Genomic DNA, 19,615 nt, shown 5'->3' on the forward strand with positions numbered 1-19,615 from the left:
TTAATGGTTTTAGTGGTTGATTGTATGGGAGAAGTTTTTTTTACCCAGTTGAAATTGGATTAAGCTCTTGACTTCAGAACTTTCCCAGAGCTCTGCAAATTCATCTCAGTGTCTCTGTATTTTCTGCCTGTCTACTGACAGCTGTTCTTATTTCATCCACCCTTACATAGATAAGCCATCTCAAAAATGTAATTTCCACTGATGGAATAGTGATGTCTCTGGCACAACAGGCCTTGTTACTTGCATATCACTGTCCTTCTGAGGCTGACAGAGAAACTGATAGCTTGATAACCTCACAGAATGTCTGCAGTGCTGCTACAGGGACACTTGATTGTCTTTGAAAACTGTGCATTGCAAATAATCTCTCATGGTGCAGTATAAAAGCAGTATAATACTGGGATAAGGATGGGAGAGGAGTGTGGGTTTTGCATAACCATGGGGAAGATTTCCTAGTTAGGAAATCCATATGGAGGTGCTTTTCCATGCTGCTCAGGAGGGCCAGCATTTCTTGGCTGAGAGCACTGACCCATGGATCACAACTAAAATGTTGCCAAGAGGTTGCTTGTTGTGTGGGCAAGCTGCACATGCACACACAGACAGTGTGAGTCCATGTTCAGAACAGAAAACATCCTTGAAAAGCAGCATTGGGCACTGGTGCCACACTAGATCTGACCAAGGGTTGGTCTGTCTCAGCATCATTAAAATACTGGAAAATAGACCTTAACTAGAAGTTATAAACTAACTTTGGATGGATAGGTGTTCAAATGTACTGCAGGATTTGAAATGAGGAATTATGATCAGGAATTTTATACATGACACTTCTTTTGGCTACTCCTTGTGGCTCACTCATCAGCTGCATGAAAAGTTTATGGTGATGGTCATTTTTTACAGATTGCGTTGAAGTATTTGCCACTAACATGTCTATTGGTAAATGCTGAAAGCACTTTATCTTTCTTCTTGTTTCAGGAACAATATGAATTTCCTAATGGGATCTTGGTGGCCAAACTTGGAAGATTTGTATGAAGCCAATGTCCCAGTTTATAGATTCATTCAAAGACCAGGGGATTTGGTGTGGATAAATGCTGGCACTGTTCACTGGGTTCAGGCTATTGGCTGGTGCAACAACATCGCATGGAACGTTGGCCCTCTCACAGGTATGTGAGCAGTACCTGTGCTGAGCTGTGTCTGGGTAATGCTGTGCTGCACATGGCACAGAACCTGCCAGTTCTTACTAATTTACTATGCTTCACTAGATGAATAAAACCCAATGTGCTGTATTTTTTAAAATATGATGCATTGAAGCTTTAAATAATTTCATTGTAAGAGGAAGAGAAAGCAGCAAGAATGCAGTCTTGGCACTCATGCTTTGAATGGGCTTGTAGAAGTAAAATGTGTGAATTCATGTACTGTCTTCTTAGGCTATTTCTTAACTTTTTCTCCCAAATTTGTTCTACCCAGCAAACTGTACTCTGGATTTCATATGAATTTAAGAAGTAGTCCTCTAATATTGGTGGGACAGTAGGTACCTAATAGCTCTTTGGTGAGAGCAGCAGGAAATGCAAACAGTTGTAAAGTTTAGTTCATAAAGGAACATTAGGTTTCTCAGACCTACTAAACAAGAATTCTTCAGTTTTGAACCATGGGAGGTTCATTTGTTCAATCTTGGAAGGATTTTTGTCTGTGAGTGTGGAAGGAAATTCCACAGTTTTCTGCAACAAGAGTCTGTCAAATGTTTGAAGAGAATGTACTTCCAAAAAAACTTCTGTTTTCTGAAGTAGTTTGAAATGTGTCTTTATATGGTGCAATAAAGAGTGTATCTCTAGGATTGTGTGATTGACTGATAGACCTCTCATGTTCAGTCACAGTAAATTTTGTAAAACATTTTTAAAAGAAGGGTGGAGTGAGTAGGCTGCTTAATGAAAATGTCTGACTCACTTCTTCTCTCAAGAAGAGATTATATACCATAGCAGTGTAGAATCATGATAAATTGTGAATAGACTGAGATGCAGACATTTCAAACCTGGATTTTTTTTAATCTGGAATACTTGAAAATTTACTAATTAATCATTTTTTTAAATACTGCAAAGAAATACAACACTTGTCAGTAACTTGTCTTCACAGGTATTTGTTGTTGCTGTGGTATTGTGTGTTCTTTCAGCATCATAAATACACTTCTTAAAAGACATTTTAAAGAATAGAAATGTAGTTGGAATGAATGACTCATTGTGAATGAAGTTTAACTGTAAAAGATATAAATCACTATCATAAACAGAGTGGTCTGGGTTGATAATTGTTCCTGAAGCTGACTGATGGCTTCTGTGACTGTGTGTTTGTGCAGCCTGTCAGTACAAGTTGGCAGTGGAACGGTACGAGTGGAATAAGCTGCAGAGCGTGAAGTCCATAGTGCCCATGGTTCACCTCTCGTGGAATATGGCTCGGAATATCAAAGTCTCAGATCCAAAGCTTTTCGAAATGATAAAGTAAGTTTTGTTTATTTGAAGATTTACTGTGCCCTTTTCCTCTTCACACATAAACCAGTGGTTGGTTTATAAATAGTTCTTTGCATGACTTTTCTCTTCCTGGGAACCAAACCAAGATTGCTTTAGCTTCTGTTTTTCAAGCACAATATTTATAGGTATCCCTAATTTTGTTATGTTTTATGGGATGTTATTGTGGCATAGCTTTAGAATTATCTAAGTAATGTTTTCTAGTTAAATGTGCCATAGACTTAATTCAGCAATTTTCTGAAAGTTGGTTTTGATTACAGCAGCTGTTCAGAGTATGTTTCATCAGAAATAGGAAAATTAGGTCATCAACCCAAATTTTAGAATTGGAATATATAATCATTTTTGCAGCAAAGTTAAACTGTACATTTCTAGAACCTGTAGCTCATGTTCTCATGCTGTCATTTGGAGATCCAGTATAAATCTTTTAAATAAAGGCAAGTAGGAACTTGAGAGCCTCCTTCCCTTTGCTCTCCTGAACAATGAATTGATTGATGTGTAAAATGGTAATTGAGTTTAGTGACATTTCTTATATGGATATTCCAAAGTGCAGGAATATTCCAGACTTCAAGCATCTGTAGTGATTTTCTTTAAAGGGTGCAACTTCAAGAGATGTAAATCATATTGCAGCACCATACTGAGGTTGAGGAATGAATGAACATTTCAGCATTGCATATAACATAGGTTTGTCTTAAAGTGGGGGAATGAATTCCAAAGTGCATTAGTCATCATGAGAATTCTCTGGTAGCAGCACACTCTGCTTTCCTGAGTCTACCAAAGCACTTCTGAGCCCTTCTTAGTCTTACCAGCATACTGGTTCAACAAGCATGGAATCCTTTTATTATTTGCCTTGAAGTGGGCTTTAAAAAAATGGGTGAGTTAACTTGTGAAAAAAAGGGCACAGAAAAAGAGTGGGGATTTTTTTTCCCCCAATGGGGTTGATTGGTGACGTCTGAGTGTGACACCTTTTTGCAGTAGGAATTTAATTTAGGCTTGAACATCTGTTACAGAATGGTGGCATTGGGGAAATGTTAAATTTGTAAGAATTGAGAATGTTGGAAGTTGACAACAGGGAGGTTTGTAGTCACTCTACAGCTTGATTATAGGGTAGCAGTTGTGTGTGAATGATTTCCTAAAATCCAGGAACTGATACTTAGGGTAAATAAAATATTTGCTGAAGGCCTGGCAGTCCTGCCCCTTTAATTAAACAATTTGTGCTCATATTCCTAATGCCAACTGTCATAAAGAGGAGAAGAGAAATTGAATAGTTAGAAATGAGAAACAGGGGAAAATGCAGGAGAGTGTGGGAGGGAGAAAGCCAAAAAGTCCATTTAAAAATACCAAATCCACAAGCTTCACTTTAATCTTTATTTATATAAAATAAAGCCCAGCAGACATCTATTGTAAAGCTCAAAGCAGTTCTGGAATGTGCTTGAAAAAATATGATGTTGGTATTTTATCCAGTTTTGTGTTTTGCGTTTGCCATGGTTTGGGGTTTAAAAGGAGAAGAGTGGGACTGAGCCCACAGCATCCTTCTCCAAGAGAATCACTTAAAATGTTATGGAGAAACAGAGGCCAAAATAGTAATTTGCTGTTGTATTGATGGCTGACAGCAGCCCAGCTTTTCTAGCAAGAGACTCAAATTTTAGGTGTATATTACAAATAAACAGAGATGCTGAGGAGCAGATAGAAATTTTGGGTGTGCATGCATTTGCTTTTTCCAATCTACTGAAAACATTTCCAGTTCACTCAGATGAAACCTCCCCCATCCAGGTTAGTTGTCAGCCAAAACTCAAGTTCCTCCTGTGGGTGCAGAGGGAAGAAGAGGGGAATGATCAGCTCTGGTTTGTAATGTCCAGTAGCAGCAGCCTGAGAACTTTTTGTTGTTGTCACTCCTGTAGTTATGGAATAGCAGTTCCTAGAAATCAGTATCAGCACAACCTGGTGTCTGACCTTGGCTTTGTAAACACACTGGAAATGCAGAAACTTTCATGAATTTCTTTAAGATAGGGAAACAGTTGCATCATTTTCCTGTGGACTCCTTGTCTGCAGGAAAAACCATCTGGCAAGCAGCTATTGTCCATGGTACCTGGATTTTCTGTGTACAAAATAGAGATATTTGTGTGTTACGTGTATGTGAGCATATAAATGTGTATAAAAATGCTGGGAAAAATCATCATTTTTGATAGAGCTGGTTGAATTTCATCTTGGATAGCTGGCTTCATTGTCATCAGGAAATAAAAATAAGTGACAAAGCTGCCATCTTTTTGCTGATCACAGGTCTCTCTAAAATTGCATGTCAGAGATATGTGAAGTGTTTAGGTAGTTTTTACTTCTGTCTCTGGGACTCTTTAGGTATCACCAAAAGATTAGCTCTTGGAAAATGATAAAAAGTAGCTTCTAATTCAATTTGAAAGAGAAACACAAATATGTCTTGGTTTGTGTGAAAGTAACCACTGCAGAGGCAAAAAACTAAAATTTGAGCATAGATATAAATATTGAGAACCACATTAGTGATAAAAAAATGGAGTAGCAGAAGGGGAAAAACTAATAGAAGGAAACTTTGCTTTTGGAAGAAATCTGATGCCTTGTTATATTTTCAGTTAATGTGCAGTTCAGTGCTGTCTTGCAAGATAGAAGTCAAAGAGCAAAACCTGAAACTTTCTCATGAGATGTATTTTAAAAGATTTGATTTTAACAGTAGAAGCATGAGCAGGAGCACAGCAGAAAAAATGATTTAAAATTTGGCTGAGGGTGGACAGCCCTCATGAAAAGAAAAATTAACTGCAAATCTCTTAAATGGAAGCCAGAAGGACTTTTACAAATCTGAGGAAGAGAAGAATTTTAGAGGTAGAGCGAACATAGTAATAAAGCCTTAAAAAATTAATTCCAAAGTAACTGAAATACTAAGTTCTATTACAGAAATAGTTTCAGAAATGTAAAAGAACATGACACAGGAGAAATTATTTTGCACAAAATCATGAAGTTAGGTAAAATACTTTTCAGTATCAGGGAAGATGTATTACTGGAAGGTACAAAGAGGTCGGTTCTGCATTGCCATTGGGATGGGCTCCACACTTTTGAGAAGTTTTACTGAATATTTAAGTATTCAGATGGGTTTATCACTGCCCTTTTAGAATAATTCAGGATTATGTCTATTTTTAATTCTCTTCTGTTGAATATTTGAATTTGACTGGATATAATTTACTCATATCTTTATGCCATACCTGCAAAGAATTTGAGAGGGGGTTTGTCTCAATTTTCTTCCAGTTGAATTCTCACTGTATCAGAACAAAAACAGACCTGCAATACTAAAAGCTGACCCCATTGAACTTGCACACTGTCACTTTGCTGGGAACCTTTTTGGCTTTTTTAAGGCTTCCCAAACTTCAGGAAATTGTGGTGCATATTCACAGTGACATATTTAAACACATGAAATAGTTGACATTTACATTTTCAAGTGCCATTTCTGGGACCTGAATTTTCTCCAAGGAGAGGGAGTTCACCTTGGAGCTTTTGTTTTCTGCTTTGTTTGTGAATTTGGCAAACACTGTGGCAGTGTTGTAAGTTGGTTACATTGTGGGCAATTCTTTTTTCACAACTGTAACAATAAAAGAAGCTTTGAAAATAACACTTTGAAAAGTCTTTGGAAGTCAGGAGTGAAGAACAATGGTGGCAGGTGTGCAGGTGTGCTTGCAGTTGCTCTTTGGGGTGCCCAGAGACTTTTCCAGGTAATTGCAGAAGAGAAGAATGGTAGATTTTAAGTTTATTTGAAGTAATCAGGCAGTAGTGCATAAATGAATGCTTTTCCAAAAGTACTGAGCTTGTCAGGAGCACAATAACCCAACACTCAAATGAATTAATATTTAATCTATCACCTATGGTTGGCCTTAACTTCATAACTCACATTCACATCAGACTTCAAAAGTGTTGAAGGAGTTACAGCTTAATGAGCTGTATAATTTCCTTGAAATTGGGTACATGTTAATAAAGATGTTGAACAGAGAAAAACACACTTTCAGTTTTGTGCTATCCTTACAGTGAGGGTGTTAGTGAAGCCATAGTGAAGCCACTGGTTTCAGTCAAGATGAAGGGTATGAGTGTAAAACAAGAGCAGAGTATTTCAGAATCCTGAGATACTATCAACTACTTGGAAACACATGAAAGAAATGTGGTGGATCTTTTAAAATAGAGAATGTGTGTATTACATGTTTCAGGCTTTAAAATGGGAGAAGGATCAAGTTGAAAACACTTGATAGAACTCTGGAGTACTTTGTTTTCTGTCCAATGTTTGTTTTTGCCCTTAATTTTTTTCAGTCTTCCTTCTGCATCTAATGAGCATGTAACATAACTACCCTGTGGAGGAGAAAATTGAAGGCTGCAAAGGCTGCAGCTCAAATAAATAGGGTAGCTGAGATCTAAAATTACTGTAAATAACATTGTAATTTAGAAATTTGGTGACCTATTTTGCCAGCTTTTTTTTTGAAGAACATACGTAGCTCATAAAATGCTAGAAAAACAAGTTTTTATTTTATTGTGTGGAAGAGAACTGTATAAAATTGTGACATAAAATTATTTAGGTTTTTTTGCCTTTGCAAGTGGGTATGACAGGGAATTGTAGGTTTTAATTTGACATTTGAACAGTTCTTCTCTTCATTCATAAAATAAGTGCTAGAATTATTTTTTGTGTTGATTTTTTTTTGGTAATACCAACCTCTTATTCTTTTTCCTTTTGCATGGGAGAGAATACATGTTTATAGATTCTGTTTCAACTGTGTGTAAAGTGATTCCTGGCAGAACTTGGGGTTTCAGAAAACTTGGGATAATAAAGTTCAGTAGTGCTGAGAAGGCAACACGAGTTTTAGGATGTTAAAAGAATCCTTTGGATCAGGCTATAGTCACACAAAATGTAAACACCTATGCTGAACTTGGCAGTTCAAGCTGTTTTTGCTGACAAATTTATGGTTCAAAATAAAATACATGAGTTGCTTTAAAAACACATTGTTCTATTGTGCTTAAAAGAGCATTCATGTGTTTCAGTCAGAAATGAAAGGTACAACCTGTTTGCAGGGCAAGGGGAAGTCCTGAAAAAGCCATAAGCACAAAGTCTGATTTTTCCCTAAGCCATGAGTCCAGTGATTCTTCCTAGGCAGCTGCTCCTGAAATCCCAGAGGAAGAGCAGGCTCCAAGTACAAGGTCTTGGAAGAAACTGAAGCCTTCTTGAGTTTTGCTATACAGTTGAATGTTGAACTGAACACACAACTGCTTCTGGTTGCAGGTACTGCCTGTTAAGAACTCTCAAACAGTGTCAGACACTGAGGGAAGCTCTGATTGCTGCAGGAAAGGAGATTGTCTGGCATGGACGAGCAAAGGACGAGCCAGCTCATTACTGTAGCATTTGTGAGGTCAGTAAAAATGTGTTGGGTCATCTACTCTTGTAATACTCATTTAAATTTTGCCCTGTCTTTTGTTGTTGATGATGTTTAAATTCTGCTCTTAAGCTGCACTGTCTGCTCTGTGCTGTAAGCACACCTGTGTGATGCAGTGCTGCCTTCAGGAGCTCATCCAGATGTTTTTTTAGACATGGGCTGTGTTTTGGTGAAGGCTTTCCCACAGTACTTCCACAACATTGTTTTTCACTAGGTCACTTTTCAATTCTCAAGGTTTTATAAAATGTTGTTATCCCTTCCTGCATAAAATTTGATCTGCTGAGCTTCATTTTAAAGGTATATCTGTCTTCATTTCAGAAGTCAACAACACACCCAGAAAGGAGAGAACTTAAGTCCTTTTTTTCTGCAGGACATACTTTTGCTGAATTTTTTCATTCTACTTACTGTTAATAGTTGCTTTAAGTATTGGATAAGAAAATAACATTTTCCTGTCACCCAAAAATCAGTTTCTAGTTATCCTCTGGCAGAGCCTCTTGGGCAGGATGAGCATGTGGCTCAGTAATAAGAAAATAAATAAATAACAAACTTCTTTAGCAGACAGTAAAAAGGAAAAATAGGTATAATTGTTTGAAATCCCCACCTTACTGAGTAACCCCTATTCAGCCAATGAATCCTGCTTTGTCAATATTGACCCAAAGCTTTCCCATGGCACTGTTCCTGCAGACATCCTTAGTGTAATATTAGTGTTTCTACACTGCTTCACTTCTCTGCCCAAGCCTAAGGAGAAGAGATTTTCCCTGAACAAATCTAATTTTTCTCTTTGCATGCACAGGGTAAGGTTGTAAATCTTGAAGAAAATGTAGTTTTCATAGTTTTAACTTTTGAAAAAATGAAATTGTAACGCTTGGCCTTCTGTTTCCTGTCTCATAGGTGGAAGTCTTTGATCTGCTTTTTGTCACTAGTGAGAGCAATTCTCGAAAGACCTACGTTGTACATTGCCAAGACTGTGCACGAAAGATAAGCACGAACCTGGAAAACTTTGTGGTGCTAGAACAGTACAAAATGGAGGACTTGATGCAAGTCTATGATCAATTTACATTAGTAAGTCAAATTAATAAGTGGGTGCATAAATACATTATTTGTAAAGCAGTTGTAGACTGTCTTGGTGCTCCGTTGTACGAGTACCGTGGACTTTCTGATTCAAATGGAGGTTTGGGTTGTGTGTGATGTTTGCAGAACAAAACCTGAAGAGTCAGAATTTTGTGAAATACTACAGTAACTTACTGCAGAACATAACCACTGAGTTTTCAGGAAAAGTATGATGTTACAATTCATAAAGTTGTGGCTTTAAAAATCCAATAGAGATCACCTGAAGACCATAACTGGATCAGATGGAGATGGGAAGAATCAGGACAGTGAAGCTTGGAGAAACTAGCACCAGGTTCAAGAGCATCTCTAATACATTGGTTGTGGTATGAAGTCAGTATAGCAGCAGAGCATCCTATGCACTCAGACCCTTCTTCCCCTTCCCCACCCATCCCCTCCCAAATCAGCACTGTCCTTCTGCTTAGCAAGTGGATGCTCTCAAACAGTTCTGTCTCTTGGCTTGGGGCCTCCTTTGCATTTCAATTTAAAGCAAAAAGCCTCTTTGCCATTATAGCTCTGTGCTATATATGGCAGCCTCCTGCTTTGAACTGTGTCAGCACAACTGTCCTAACATTTCACCCAGGTTTCATTGTTCCAGGCAAAGATGGCTTTTTTTGTAACCACGATGAAAGCGATGCTGGATGTATTTATAAGCCTTGGCTTTCTGTCGAAGGAGACAAACATTGGACTAAGTGTTATGGGAATTTCATGTTGGATTTGATATGACAGCCCAGTAAGGGCTGTGCCTTTTGATTCATTTCCAGGTGCTGCAGAAAATGTGTGTTTAGTTATTTCATGTGTTGGTAGCATGCCAAGCTGTGACCTTCTGAGTTAAGGCCTCAAGGTTTGTCATTAGAGGCTGGTGTGAGTGTGGGACCATGTCCTCTGAATTTAATTCTCTTCATTAGTCCCACAGAGCCTGGGTTGGTTGAACTTCAGTTCACGCTTCTAGGAGGTCACTGTCATTATAGTCTGTGAAATGCTGCAATTTCTAAGTGATGATCTGTTACAGAAAAACATAAATAAATACCTGTTCTCAGATACTTCATCCAGTTGAGTGGAAATGGGGAAGATTGTTTCTGTATGGAGATGAGAGGGAGGGAGGGGTATTTTGTTGTCTGTGCTTATACATGATATAGATAACAGTGATGATACTGTCCCTAGAACAAGGGTTCTCAACCTGTGAGTAGCTCCTTCCCCACCAAAACTTAAGGTTGGGGCTCTGAAGGGCATTGATAATTTTCTTGTATGAAGCTGGTGTGCCATTCATTTTTTTTAAAGGGGATACACACTCAATTGGGAAGAGTCATAGCCCAGAAGTGACATCTGTCAGATATAGGAGGACAGTTAAGGTTTGTTGTAAATCACAGGATGAAGATAATCTCAACTGGCAAAGTTGCAATGGGCCAAAGAGAGACTGGGATAAAGTACCAGGAGCAAACACAGGGATGAGCCAGTGTTAGAGTTCCATAGCTGGGTATTCTGGTATGATCTAAAGTGTCTTTAAAGACTGTGAGCAACTTTTTGAAGGGGTTCCACAGATGAGCAGGGAGAGAGGAGGAAATGCCATCAAAGACACAGTGCTTTGATGGAATGCCACAGAGTGCAGTACTGGGAAGCAGTTAGGTGTCCTCTGGACCTCGTCTCCTGACAGCAGGCAGGAACAAGGCACCTCACTTCACTCTTGAGGCACTTTGTCCCCATGTCAGAGAATCTGAGACCCTTTCCACAGATACCTTAACCTCAGGGGGGTATGTTACTGCTCAGGTAGAGGGGAGGAGGGAAAATGAAACCCACAAAGGCTTTGGAGAGCCACAAATGAACCATCTCCCCATTGGTAAACAGGTTGAGAATCCCTGTTTTAGAGTGTATAAATTAGATCCATCTATATTGAGGTCACATGGAACTCTTTGCTGCCACAGTGGGACTTGTGGCTGCTCACATCAAATTAACACAGACATCCCCACAGCATACTCCAGTCTGCAGTACAGGCAAAATCCTGATGCGGAGTGTTCATAAAATACATGTTGTATTTGAGTAAGGTGGAAAAAAATGCCACTATTCTCTCAAAAGAGTCCTGAAGTGTAAAAAGAATAGTGTGTGTGATTTTTAAACTCTCATGGTTGCGGTTTGTGCAGGTCTTAGTTAAACACAGCATTTTGCACCCTTGTAGAAAAGGTAATTTAATGTTTTCTCTTTCAGGCTCCTCCATTGCCATCCTCCTCATCTTGACATTTTTTCATGGACATTAAATGAAAACTTTTCTGATATTCAGGAAGTGACCCAGTTCTGCACCACTGATTTTTGTAGCTATCCCGTAAGGCTGCTGGCTGAAAGCTGTGTCTATGCAACCTTCCAAGTGCGGAGTGTCAACCAACTGGACAGGAGAGAGCACTGCCTCCTACTCCAGAACTCAAAACAAATAAAGCTCATCCAGCTGTACTTCAAAAAAATAATTCCATGTTTTGTATATATCTGACAAAACTGGCAACATTATACAGACTACTGACTTGAAGACCACCTCTTTTGTATTTCTCTGTTTCTGGGCTGATGAGTTGGTTTCATCCATTTTTCCCCCTTCAGAATTTCCCTTGGAAAAAGTACTAGCTTAGCTGGTCATTTCTTTGTAAGGTAGTTAGAAATTTTAAGTCTTTCTTTGGGCAACTTTTTTTTTCTTTTTTCTTTTTTTTTTTTTTTTAATGTGAAGAGTTAGGTGATATAAATTTTTTACTGCTTTTATGTTTTTCTGTCTTGTTTTGAAACCATGACGGTTACACTTCTGGTTCCTAAATAAAATTTAAAACAATTAACAGCCAAGTCACAAAGATAAATGGGTTGCACATAGACTAAGGAATAAACTTCAGATTTGTGATTTTTGTTTCTAATCTTGATGTAAATTTACACTATTTATAAATACATATTTATTGCTTGAAAATATTTGTGAATGGAATGCTGTTATTTTTTCCAGATTACCTGCCATTGAAATTTTAAGGAGTTCTGTAATTTCAAACACTACTCCTATTACATTTTCTATATGTAAATAAAACTGCTTAGCATTGTACAGAAACTTTTATTAAAATTGTTTAATGTTTAAAGTTTTTCTATTGTTTGAGTTTTAAAAAGATTTTATGTACAGTGCCCAGTTTTTGTTCTTTTTTGAATCTGATTATATATATTTTATATATACTCTTGTGCTTGTGTATATATATAATATATATAGAAACTCGAATATAAATATGTGTATAAAGATTTAGAGACTAAATTTTTCTCGTTTTAAGTTTTACATCTATGGTAGATTTGAGGTGTCTACTGTAAAGTATTGCTTACAAAAGTATGATTATTTTTAAAGAAATATATGGTATGTATCCTCAAGACATAGAATGACCTTCAGACTGGTTTATTGTTAAATTGCACTTTTTGCAATAACAGACCAATAAATAGTTGCTGCCAAAATGTAGTAGTAGAAAATAAGTAACAGCTAAATTTTAAAGCTCTTCAAGAAAATACCAACTTTGACAGGAAGTTTGGCACTAGTTTTAGAGGAGGAATGAAGAAGATTGAGTTTTGGTGGGGATGTTCTCTAGATTTCAACCAAATTGCAACTTATCTATTACAATATGTTCTATTAACAATTTTAAAAGTTAAGACTGAATCATCTTGGCGTCATTGTTGACCCCAAAAAAAGACGTTGTTTTGTGGTATTCTATTGTATTTTCACATATTTTGTAATACGAATTCACTGGTAAATTTTTGAAGCACTAGGTTTATTTAGGACAAGTTTATAATATATCATTGTAACAGTTTGCAGTTTTAATGATGGTATTTATTTTAAGTTGCTCCTTTCTCATTAGCTTATTGAAAATGCATTAAATCTAAATTTCAAAATTGATAGCTTTCTTATCGATCAGAGTTGACCGATGTGGAAGGTTCTGCATCGAACAGTTTCTCATAATTTCTCATTAGTGGGGTATGTTAGTGATTGCATTGTTAAATTTTTTGTAATCAGTGTGAAGTGTTACAGGCACAGAGCATGCAGGTAGTTCCTTTTGAACAAAAAGAATCGCCTCTTATGTTGTAGCTTCAAATGAAGGGTGTTTGAATGAAGAATCAGCACAGTTATCTAATGCTGTTACAACAGTTTAACCACGGTTTGAGCTGACTTTCTTGCTAGTTCTTACTAGATGGACAAAAGGGTGTAGAGATGAAAGAAAAGCGTAATGAAATGCTCTTGCCAGCAAAATTATCAACTAGCAGTTAGGAAGCCAGTATTTGCAGTTCTGTAAAGGTTTAAGTCTCAGCTCTTGATAACAAACTCTACAAATCATAATTTTTTTTTTTACTTATGTATTTTATGCAGTCATAAATATTGTAATCTTGACAAACCATGCTGCAGCTGAAAAGCTACTCCTTTAAAGTAGTCTTAAACCCAAATAAAAGCAAGATACACTTACCTCAACTAATGGTAAACAAAAGGTCCTCATTTCTCAGTGCTGTAAAAGAACATTGCTAATTAGGGAAAGAGCTACTGTGTGCTAATCAGAAGGGCTTTGTACCTTTCCTCCACTTTGGAAAAGAGGATATGGCATTACCAAGGAAGAATATTCATATTTTGCCAAGTAGACCAAATCAGTAGAGCATCAGACAGCATTTGTCAGCTGTGGGAAGGGTTGTCATGAATTGGAATTGCTGCAGGGCTTTAATATTTTGCAGTTTCCATACTTCTTAATCACACTCTGCTCCCAAGCGATGGACAGTTTGGTTCTATAAGCTGCTATGATTTAGAATGCTTTTGTTTCACTTTATTAAAAAAGCACAAGTTAATATTTCGTCAGTTGTACTTCTTAAGAAGCACTTCTGCTTCTTCAGGTGTGAAGCACATGATGCCAAGTGAAGCATTTGTAATCTCTGGGGCTTTCCAAGCTTTAGGAGTTGGGCAGGGTGGGGGGAGGCTGGAGTCTGGAGCTGAACTTTCCAAGGAATCTTGGTCTTGGGGCCTTGAGCTCCACAGCTGAGCCTCACTGCAAGTGATTCTGATCTGCTACCAGTTGTGTTAGCAGGCAGATTAAAGATGAAAATGTGGAAGGATGAAAATGGCCAAAGACGTGGCATTTGTTGCAAGAATTTTCAAAAAGTTATGGGCTGATAGAAAAATGATACTGTTAGGGGATGGATAAAACCAAAGGTAAAAATAGGTGTTCAAAAAAAAATAGTATAAAGTTGAATTCCAGATAAGAAGGAATTGGAAAGACTGAGCAACATTTGCTACTGAGCTGTGGATCTGAGAACTGTCCTTGAGGAGCTTAACAAAAAGGGATCCTTAAATGGGGAGAATAAAGTCATGTGTTCCTGAGCTTAAGTCCTTCCATAAATATATTCAACAGAGTATTTGATTTTAAAGCTTTCCTCTGGATACATAACTTGGGAGCAGTTTAACTTTGCTGTTTTGGAGCTCCTACCACTGGTTACAGTTCTGGAGTAGTGATGTTGGTGTCTATATACAGAGTATTTAGATGAAAGTCACTAGAAAGTGAAAAATACCTACTGACAGGAAATCCCAAAGCTTCCTGAATTTGTGTGGCAGAGAACTTGTTGATCCTAAAGAGAAAGTACCCTGAATCTGTGCCTTTCTGTGTGGAAGAACTTCATAGTAGCATTAAAATGATGATGCTTTGCATAAATTAGTGCAATTTGGCTAGGTTGAGCCAGTTCTTGGGTCAAAGGTGGGCAAGGCTTAGGGACTCCAGAGCTGGTGATTTCCTGGTCACAAATAAATTTATTGGTTAGGTGAAGGAAGATGCAAGGATTCAACTAAGACCATAGGGAAGAGTGTACTCATCCTTGGTGGCTGCCCTGATCCTGGGAAGGAGTTCAAACGTGGTACTTAGTGCAAGGGTCAGGAGGGTGTTCAAGCCTGAGCTTCCCTAGGTCAGAACCATTTTGCCTGGACCCAGAGCAGAGAGCCATGATGGGGCCAGCAGGTGAGTGTGGTAGGAAAGCTTCAAGTGAGAAGGAGTTGACCAGAAGGACATGGAGCTGTTGGAGCAGGTTCAGAGAAGGGCCATGACCTTGGCAAGGAGGACTGGAGCACATGCCCTGTGAAGACAGGCTGGGAAAGCTGTGGCTGTTCATCCTGGAAAAAGAAGGTTGTTTGGAGAGCTCAGAGAACCTTCCAGAGTCTGAGGGGGCTACAGAGAAGTTGCAGAGGAACTTTTTTGCCAGAAACTGTAGTGACAGGAAGGGGGGAAATTCTTTGTGAGGGTGGTGAGGCCCTGGCAGAGGTTGCCCGGAGAAGCTGTCAATGCCCCATCCCTGGCAGTGTTCAAGGCCGGGTTGGATAAAGGTCTTGAGGAACCTGGGATAGTGGGAGGAATCCCTGCCCATGGCTGGGTGTTGGAACTAGATCAGCTCTAAAGTCTATTCTAAACTCTTAACAAGTATGATTCTGTGATACTCCATGGTTGCTTTAGCCAGTGTGGGAGCAGGCAGAGGAGTCAGCTGCCAGTGCAAGGAGACAAGGCTGATGAATGTGAGGATTTACCTTGGGGACAGGTCAGAGCCAGCCAGAGCTGCCTGTTCCCTTTGTGCTGGTGCTGAGAGTGGAGGAAGGAGGGGTGCAGGTGATGCCCAGACAAGTTCAAGCACAAAATGAAGCTGAAGCTCAACCCCAGGCGAGCTCAGTGGTGCCAGGGACAAGGCTGCCAGCAAGGGGAGGGCACAGGGCAGCCTCATTCCAGCAAAACAATGGCATTCCTCCAAAAAGAGGGGAGAGCAGGACACTGGGGGGAGGTGGAACATGACATTTCCTTGCTGGTGCTGGAAACTCCACACAAAGCTGAAAAGAGGAGATGGAGAGCAGCTGCTGAGCAGAGCCCCTGTGGTGACAGGGACATGGGGAGGGGGTGCAGCACAGCTGGACCAGGAGCACAGGGACCATCCCCGAGCCCCACAGGAGCTGTCCCCTGTCCCCACAGGAGGGAAGGGCTGCACTGTCAGCCCAGGAGGAGCAGTGCTGGCCTCACTGCAGTGGGATAAAGGGAGCAGGGATGAGTTGCAGAGGTGAGGGGTGAGGTGCAGATATCCATATTTATTTCGGGAAGCCATAGAAACCCTGAAGGGCTGGAAGATGGGAAGAGGCAGCTCACTGTGGCAGCAGCAGGGAGGGCTCAGCTCCCAGCCTCACCAGGGCAGCAGTGTCAGTGTTTTACAGGACACTGCCAGTTCCTGCTGCCAGGGACCTTGTTAAAGGGTTAAAATGAAATTGCTGCTGCCCCTGCCTGGGGAGCAGTGTGGCTGGGGGACATGTGTGGGCCTGGGGTGAATATGGATTTATCATTGGAGCCCTCTGCCTCCCTCCTGTCCTGCTCCCTGAGCAGTGGTCCTTCTCTCACAGAAGGCAGCACAGCTTTTATTAGGATGGAGCACTGCTCTCAAATGACATCCCACTTTTTATTTATTTTTTTTCCTCATAGGAAGTATTTTCAAGCTGTAGGACAGAGCAATTTAAAAGTAGCAAAATCCCAGGCAAGGGTTAATGGATGGGCTAATGGTTAAACGAATGGGCTGAAGCACTGACTCCTTTAATTCATGGAGCTGGAAGATTCTTGAAGGAGTCACACCCGAACAACTCAGCCATTGCCAGAGTCCGTGGGAGCACTGAAACGTGGCATGAGAGAGCTGGCTCCAAGTACATGCAAAAACTTAAAATCATTGAAAGAGTCAGGAGGGGACACCACAAGGGAAGACTGAGAGAAGAAATAGCCTAAGATGTGTGCAGTGACAAGGCTGGGCTATCATTTAGTTCAGCCTTGTGGGCACAGAGAAGATAAACTGGCATAAAGGATGTTTTCACCCCATTCCTCCTCTGTACTTTTCATTATCAAATCAGTGGGAAACTGAGTAGTCCTTTGAGGAAACTGGGCTCTTCTTGTGGCAGTGGGCAGTCAGCTGTAGCTGTCAGTGCCATATGCTGAGTGCAACATGCAATTCATGTCCTGGCTGCAGCTGGAGCTTTAATCTGTTCATTTTAACATACAGAAAATGTAGGGGTTTGGGGTGGTTTGTTCCCCAGAACATCACTGTCCCACAGATTGACCATCACAGTAACTTGAAGGATTTTTGTGCACCTGGAGAAGGCTGAGATGTGGGCAGTGGGTGCAAACAGGGTTTGGTCACCAGTCTGCAAGCTGGGTTCAGGTGGGTGCAAACCTGACCAGTTCAGGAACCAAAGTGGTGCTCAGGTAGGAGAGAGCATTGGCTGCTGGAGGGTAAGTGAGCCACCAGGAGCTGCCTCATTTGGGCTGTGGTGAAATCCAAGGACAAGAACAAGCAGCCAGTCACAGTTGCCATGTTTGGGGTTTTTTTTGGGGGTGCAGGGGGGAGTGTGGAGGGGTTTTTAAGAGTAGCAGCACTAGGCAGGGTTTCCAGTGCAATGTGATAAGAGCATCTGCTGGGGTTCCAGTAGTTGAAAACCTCCTTAAAGGTCAAATGCCTTCATAGCTGAAGATCTGGAAATGTATTCCAGGGGCTCAGGAACTGCTGGCAGGCTCAGAGCAGGCTTGTAGCTCTGTGTTTATGTGCAGGACTTTGTCTTGCTTGGGATCCCAGTGTTATCTCTGCTGTCCTGGCTTAAATGCTGATTTAGGGACGTATCCACTGCAAACAGAGCAGCTCTCCCAGCCCCTGTGTTGGGCACCAGGAAAAAGGAGGAGCAGGGAGGATCTGGCTCAGCTGGGACAAGAGAGCAACCCCTGGACTGTGTGAACCTTTCAGGAGCCCAGCAGCTCCTCACCTTTCCCTGAGTCCTGCTGGAGGAGAGCCCAGGCAGGGCTGGGTGCTCACCCACCCCCCTTGGGGAGACAGCAGGAGCTGGGGATGTGTTGGAGGGGATTTAGGGCTGCTGCTCACTAATACTCTGCCCATCTCTTGCACCTACTGATGCTTCCCGGGCTGGTGCTACCCTGGAAGCCCTGTGAGAGCACACAGAAAGGTTTGTTTTTAGGTGACAAAGTGATTGTAATTATGGGTGAGGAGGCAGAAGTGCCTGGGCAGCCCAGAGATGCTGATATGCAGCCATCAGATAAGGGTGAAGATACCAGATACCTGGCTGGAAGATTGAAAATAAAAAACTTGGTTTCAGTGACAGGTCGATGGGGTATAATGTTACTGAGAAATACAGTCTGGGCTCAGCCTAGGGGTGCCCCTGTTTTGCATTAAAACACTGAGCTTTGGCCAAGAACCAGCCCACAACAGATCCTGGGCAGATGGACACCTTAGGAGAAAAATACCCCAGCTCCACATGGATTGGATTTCCTTCATCATTATCCATTCCTGCACTCAAATGCAATGAGATTTTGTTATTCCTAAACATGGATGAGGGAAATTGCTGTGTCTGTGTGCACTGAATTATGTGTTGTAACCATGTGGTTCTAAGTCAAATTGCAGCCTCACATTTAAATCCTGCTTGAGCATCTTCATTCTCAGGAGGAATTTCTTCACCAAAAGGGTTGTCAGGCATTGGAAGGGGCTTCCCAGTGTGGTGGTGGTGTCACCCTGAAATGTTCAAGAAACAGCTGGATATGGCATTTAGTGCTGTGGTTTGATTGGTGTGGTGGGGTTTGGTCAAAGATTGGACTTGGTGATCCTGAAGGGCTTTTCCAACATTCCAACATTAATTATTCTGCGATTTTTTTTTTTTTTTGCTTTTACCCATTTTCTCCAGTCAGAAATTCTACAGGGTTATCTCTAAGATACAGACATTTCCCCTATAAAAGAAAAATTTAAAAATTAGGTGAAAAATACCAGTTTTTTTTTTAAAGAAGTGTCTTAGTGATGCAAGAAAGCAAGAAAGCAGTTTCATTGTTTTTTTTAAGATAGCAAATTAAGAAGTAGAGGAGCAAATTCTGGCAGGGCAAAAGTCTGAGCAGGCAAAGAATTTTTGACTGAGTGCCTGGTAAAGCCCCTCAGTTCTGTTAACAGAGAAATAATGTGTATGTCAGTAAGTCATGACACCTTTGAAAAGCTGCTTCAGCAGCTACAAAGCGAAAAGCAAAGGTGGAATGAGTTTTCCAGCACCGAGCAAAATGAGTTGGCAATTATCATAAGTGCAACTTCAGTTCCTAATTTTCAAAATCAGTGCAAAATGCTGTTTACAGAGCTCGATGGAGCCTCTAGCAATTACGGCTGTGTTATGAAGAATGCCATGGCTAATGCTCTCTATGGCTTATTTACACAACCACGAGATGGGAGAACATAAGACAGCATATGAATGAAGTGCTGCAGTGTTTGAATAGGTATTTGATTGCCCTGTGTGTGCCAGGAGCTGCCTTTTCCAGCTCTCTCTGGTGTTTCTCCACCTCCCGTCCTGCTGGCGCCTGCAGGGCAGGAGCCCCAGCCCTGCCAGCACAGCCCAGGGCTTCCTTCCCTTGGGGTTTTAGCCAGAGATGTTTGGGGTGTGATGCACTGAGCTGTGCATTAATGTGGAAACTGCGCTAGAAAAATCAATTTGGCCTCCAGCACGGAAACATTCCCGTGGGAAGGCTGTCCCTGCCCTCCAAGCACCTCCTGTCCCCCTGCAGC

At 40.6% G+C, this 19,615-nt stretch overlaps 1 protein-coding gene across 11 annotated transcripts in view; it reads left to right on the forward strand.

The window, feature by feature from the left end:
* Window positions 1-13,861, forward strand: part of KDM6A (lysine demethylase 6A) — a 153,284-nt gene extending 139,423 nt beyond the window's left edge. For 4 of the 11 annotated variants that reach the window (XM_033051033.2, XM_033051036.2, XM_033051035.2 and 1 more), the window contains 5 exons: window positions 967-1,154; window positions 2,339-2,480; window positions 7,783-7,909; window positions 8,825-8,995; window positions 9,257-13,861. In XM_033051033.2, coding sequence (XP_032906924.1) covers window positions 967-1,154; window positions 2,339-2,480; window positions 7,783-7,909; window positions 8,825-8,995; window positions 9,257-9,313 — 685 coding nt within the window. In that variant the 3' untranslated portion in view covers window positions 9,314-13,861. The other 7 variants (XM_033051034.2, XM_033051039.2, XM_033051038.2 and 4 more) reach the window with 2 other exon arrangements.
* The last annotated feature ends 5,754 nt before the right edge of the window (window positions 13,862-19,615 follow it).

The sequence above is a fragment of the Catharus ustulatus genome, chromosome 2, assembly GCF_009819885.2.
Source record: "Catharus ustulatus isolate bCatUst1 chromosome 2, bCatUst1.pri.v2, whole genome shotgun sequence".
NCBI lineage: Eukaryota > Metazoa > Chordata > Aves > Passeriformes > Turdidae > Catharus > Catharus ustulatus.